The sequence below is a fragment of the Corvus kubaryi genome, unplaced genomic scaffold, assembly GCF_017639235.1.
Source record: "Corvus kubaryi isolate FWS band 111438036 unplaced genomic scaffold, C.kubaryi_AGA036_p1.0 37237, whole genome shotgun sequence".
Taxonomy (NCBI): domain Eukaryota; kingdom Metazoa; phylum Chordata; class Aves; order Passeriformes; family Corvidae; genus Corvus; species Corvus kubaryi.
The window spans coordinates 222590-227680 of record NW_024581068.1 but is presented as its reverse complement, the minus strand read 5'-3'; the positions used below and the strand labels follow the sequence as shown (position 1 = coordinate 227680).

Below are 5091 nucleotides of genomic sequence, written 5' to 3'. Positions count from 1 at the left end.
TGGGACCCCAAACTGGAGCTCTGACCCCGAGCCCTGAGCTGCAATTGCAACCTTGAGCCCTGAGCTGGAATTGTGACCCTGAGCCAGAGTTATAACCCCGAGCTTTGACCCCAAGTCTTAAGCTGGAACTGTGACCCCGAGCCCCAGGCTGGAATTGCGACCCTGAGCTGGAATTTTGATCCCAAGCCCAGACCCAGAGCCCTGTCAGAGCTCTGGGGGCCTGAAGCTGCCCAGCACTCCCAGCTGCACGCTGCCAGCTCCCAGCACGGGGCACTGGAAGCGCTCTGCAACCACAGCCCTGCTCACACCGAGGGTATTTTTAGGCAGCCCCAAGGCCACCGCCCGGCTCGGGAAGTTGATACTCCCAGCACAGGAATAGATTCCCTGACCCCCAGGGACTGAACTGCTGCAGGCAGCTGGTGCTGAGGAGCAGGATCAGGGCAGGATCCCCCCCGTGCTGCCCCACACCACTCAGGGCAATCCTTGGAAGCTTTGTGGCAATGGAGGAGGAGGGAACTGAGCCACTCACCAGGCAGGGGAAGCTGCACCAGCAGCCCGTCCACGGCTGCGTCGTTGTTGAGTTTTCCAATCAAATCCAGCAGCTCCTCCTCGGTGATGGAAGCCGGCCTGAGGATGGTCTCGCTGCTGATCCCTGGAATTGCCGAAGCCACGGCGTCAGTGAGGCACAAAAGGGCAACTTCCCCGGATTTCGTGGATTTAAGCTGGCCTGGCTCGGTGCCTGGCCAAAGCTGGGCGGTGCCCACTGAGGATGGCAGGGTTTGTGCAGCTTCCAGGCTGGAGAAGCCTTCACAGGTGCTGGGATTTGGTATTGAAGTCAATTATATGGGGCTGGTGGCCTGGGAAAGGGTGTTTGGGACCTTCCCAGGGCAGGGAGAAACCCAAGCAAAGCGTCCTACCGTGAAAACAAAACCACACAGCCTGAGAGCCCCCTGGACACACTAAAAAAGGGATGTTTGCCTAAAAATCTCAGCTCCAAAAGCAGCAGAACCCAAGTTAAAATGACACCAATTATTGCCCCAACCCCGAGCAGGACCTTGGATTGCGAGACGGGCGGGAGTCAGAGGGCAGCGAGGCTGCTGAACAGGGGCTGTGTCACAGGCAGCCGAGGAAAGGAGGCCAAAAATCCCCTCCTGTGCCTTTTCCGGCTCTGGGAAAGCTGAAAAACCCCAACCACAGAGCTTGGGTTGCCCTGAAGGAGCCAACGGATCACATTTATCCACCACACCCCGGTCCAACCGGGCAGCCACAAGAAGCCAAACTCCAGGGGAAGGTGGAAGGGTGGGTGGATGCATCCCAAAAAGCGTCCAGTATCGAGGATTCCCAACCAACCTGCACTTTTTTGGGACGGGAACACCAGACTTACCCACGTCAGCCGCCGCTTTGGTTTTGTTGAGGACGTAGGAGTGGCTGGCCGGGTTCTCCCCCACCAGCACCACGCTCAGGTGGGGCCTCTTGTTCCCCGCCGCCACCCACTGCTGCACCTCGTGCCGCGCTTCCTGCCGGATCTGCCGGGCCAGCTTCCGCCCCGAGATCACCACGGCGTCCCCCCTGCACCAGGGAAAGTGTCACTACAGCCTCAGGGCCACCAGCTCCCAGCCAGGGCAGGATGGAGCAGGAAAACCGGGAGGAAAAGGCTCCTTCCCTCGAGCTCTGCGGGGGCCTTTGGCACCTCCGTGCTGCTTCACCTCAAGCAGCGCCTTTCAGGCTCGTTTACAGCTTCAAAGCTGGGGCCGAAATCAGAATATCCCGAGCTGGAAGGGAGCCAGAGGGATCATCCATCCTGGCACTACATCCCAAAATCCCACCCTGGGCATCCCTGGCAGTGCCAGGATCCTGGAGTTCCTGGAGCTCTGGCAGCCTCCGGGCCGTGTCCATTCCCTGGGCAGCCTGGGCAGTGCCCAGCAGCCTCTGGGGGAGGAAAATCCCAAAAATCCAGCCTAAATCCCCCTGACCACGAGGTCACTTTTTTCCCAAGAAAAAATAAGGAATACTGTTCTCTTTTCTCCATGGGTGTCACTCGTGTGGGGCACGTTTTGAGCTGGGGTACTCTGCGTTCCCATCTTTAGGGAGGCCGTGCCCTGGGAAGGCACAGCAGCTTCCCTACAGAGGGCTGGCACCAGGCACAGCCGACTCCAGAGCAGTTTCTCCAGGTCTGTTCAGTGATCCCGGCAGAAGCAGCACAGGAGGCTCCAAGGGCTGTTCCCACTGATCCTCATCCCCCACAGATTCCTTGGCAAGGCCGTGGGGCCACCCAGCACAGCCCTTCTCCCCCATCCCCTGCTGCATCATCACCACCACAGTCGGCTCTCCAGGCTGCTGGAGTCGAGCCCTGTCCAAGCAGCTCCTTGCACTGATTTCCAGGCTAAACAGGGACTGGGAATATCCAGTCACATTCCAGGCTGCAGTGAGCTGAGAGGCCACAGCTGCTGATCCCACAGGTGGGGTTTTGGGGTGTCTGTGCAGGGCCAGGGGCTGGACCAATGATCCCAGTGGGTCCCTTCCCACTCTGGACATTCTACGATTTAAGCCTGGCCTTGCTGCAAGGTCTCATGCCCAGCACTTGCTGGCCTGATTCTCCCCGCCTCCAAGCAAGAGCAGGCAGATGCCCCCCACAGCATTCCTGGGGCCTTCCCAAATCGCTGGAACCTGCCCATTTCTGGAGCAATTCCCAGCCAAACTGCATCACAACTTCAAAACCTACTCCACCTGCCCCAGGAATCCAGAGACAGCTGACCCACAGCGCAGTTTCCAACCCTCCCTGCTCCACCCCAGCCAAGCTCGATTGCTGCACTTTCTCCTCAAAAATGCATCAGCTGCCTCTGGATGCATCTTCTCCTACCCGGATCCTGCATTCAGTCCAACAGCGCTCTTTTCTGACCTTCTCTAGCTACAATCCCAAGCTCCAGGGACAGCTGGAATGATGGAAAACCACCCCGAGGACTGCTCCAAAACTCACCGGGACCTTCCCCCAAGACTGGGCTGCTCCCAGAGAGAGGGAGAAGCACCAGAGCCTCTCAGGCGGGCAAAGAATGAGCTCAGAACCCCGTTTGGAGCAGGGTGGGATGCTCGGGGGTCTCTGCCTGGAGAGTGCTCAGGGTGCTCTCTGTCCCTGTCACTCCAGGGAATGCTCGGGGGTCTCTGCCTGGAGAATGCTCAGGGTGGTCTCTGACCGTGTGCCCCCGTGCCCAAGGAGAGCCTGGGGGTGCTCTCTGTCCCTGTCACCCCAGGGGATGATCGAGAAGCGGGGGTGGTCTCCGTCCTTCTCTGCTCCTCTCACCCCCCAGTCCCTCTGTGCCCGGGGCAGCCCCGCACTCCCACGCAAGGCGGCCGCGGGATTTCATCAGCCTGCAGCGCTCGGCGCGGCCGCTGGGGGCCCGCCCGCTCACCCCGGAGCCGTGAGGGCAAAACGGGCCGCGACCCCGGCCCGGGGGGCGACCGAACCGGCCTGGGCCGCTCCCTCCACAGCCCTCAGCGCGCCGGCACCGGGCGGAGCGGGGCGGGCGCTGCTCCCACCTCCCTCCCAACCACCCCAACACACCCTCCCGGTGTCCCGGGCCGTACCGGGCGGCGCTGAGGTGCAGGCGGCGGTCGCGGGGCTCCAGCGCGGCGCGGCTGAGGGCGCGGAGGGGCCGGAGCGCGGCGGCCATGGCGCGATGGGCACCTGAGGGGCGGCAGGAACAGCGCTGAGGGAAACGCCGCTCCTGCCCTTTATATACCCCCGGTAAGCCCCGCCCCCTCCCTCGCGGCAGCCAATGGGGTCGAGCGCCAAAAATGATTCATTCGGGTTCGCACCTCTCGGCACCTTCGCGGCTCCGGGGGTCGCGACAGAGCCGCTGCTCCTGACCTGAAAACCGAGTTTATGACCCGGGAGCGACCGCGGCAGCTGCAAACGGGGTAAAAAAATAATACAAACACCGTCAGGTTGGTTGTTTTGGGTAGTGGGTGCCGCCTCCCGCAGCGGGCACAAGTGAGCGTGGGCGAGAGGCTGGACACGACCCCAAAGGTGGCCTGGGCTGACCCCCAGCATCGGCAGCGGCTCCGGGGGGATTCTGCCCCTCGGTCCCCACCTGCAGCGCTGCCCCCAGCCCTGGGATCCCAGCGGGAGCGCGTGGAGCTGCTGGAGAGAGTCCAGAGGAGGCCACGGAGCTGCTCCAGGGCTGGAGCCCCTCTGGAGCCGGGCTTGGAAAAGGTGGTGATCTTCGTGCTGCCCCGAGGGCGAATCCTGCAGCCGGAGGGAGAGAAGAGGGAGCCGGGGCCATCCCGTGTCTCGTGTTGGGAACGAGGATCCTGCGGCGTTTGGGGTCTCTCTCAGCTCCAGGGGGGTGCTGGGCTCTGGCAGGTCGATACCCAGCCGTTATCCGCCTCCTTTCTCTACCTGCGGCCACCCTATTTGCCAATAAACAGTTGTTGTTTCTTCACTTCCATCTCTGAGCATTCATTTCTCGCTGCTGGAAAGGGATTATTGGAACCCTGAAGGAGATGACTCGTGCCGTTAAATTCTCCTTTCGATTGTCTCGTCCCCACGCCTGAGAGAAGCCGTTTCCAAAGGCAGCAAATTGTTCCTTCCTTTCCAATCCCCCCACCCCCGATCGTTCCCGGACAGGAGACGCCTCAAGACCCCCCAGAACAGAGGGACGGAGACAGCCCCGGGCCATGCGTGCTCCTCGCCCTGGCTGAGGCTGGGGGGGCTCCGGCCTCCTCTCCCAGGGGGAGGGCGGGGGCTTTGGGATTTGTTGGGATCACAAGCGACTCGCTGGGAAAACAAAGATCAGTCAAGGCATTTGATGTGATTTTTGCCAATTTTACTTTGTTTTTAACTTTGGTGGGCTGTGGATGGTGTCCGAACTCTTCCGATTTGGCCCCTCGTTGCCTTGGCGGAGTTCCGCCCCTCTCCGTCGGTGTCCGCCGTCCTCATCCCGGGGGATGCTCCGTCGCTGTCCGCCGTCCTCAGCCTCGGGGGATGCTCCGTCGCTGTCCGCCGCCCGTTGCCCCCGGGGGATGCTCTGTCAGGTCCGTCATCCTCACCCCGGGGGACGCTCCGTCGGTGTCCGCCGTCCTCAACCCCGGGGG

The 5091-nt window shown here is 61.9% G+C and overlaps 1 protein-coding gene across 1 annotated transcript in view; it reads right to left on the bottom strand.

Moving 5' to 3' along the window:
• Positions 1-3683, bottom strand: part of MTHFD2 (methylenetetrahydrofolate dehydrogenase (NADP+ dependent) 2, methenyltetrahydrofolate cyclohydrolase) — a 9006-nt gene extending 5323 nt beyond the window's left edge. Inside the window, exons 1-3 of the mRNA XM_042023162.1 lie at positions 3583-3683; positions 1385-1569; positions 530-652 (exon numbers count right to left, since the gene is read on the bottom strand). Coding sequence (XP_041879096.1) covers positions 530-652; positions 1385-1569; positions 3583-3668 — 394 coding nt within the window. The 5' untranslated portion in view covers positions 3669-3683. The remainder of the gene's footprint in view (positions 1-529; positions 653-1384; positions 1570-3582) is intronic.
• Between the last annotated feature and the right edge of the window lie 1408 nt (positions 3684-5091).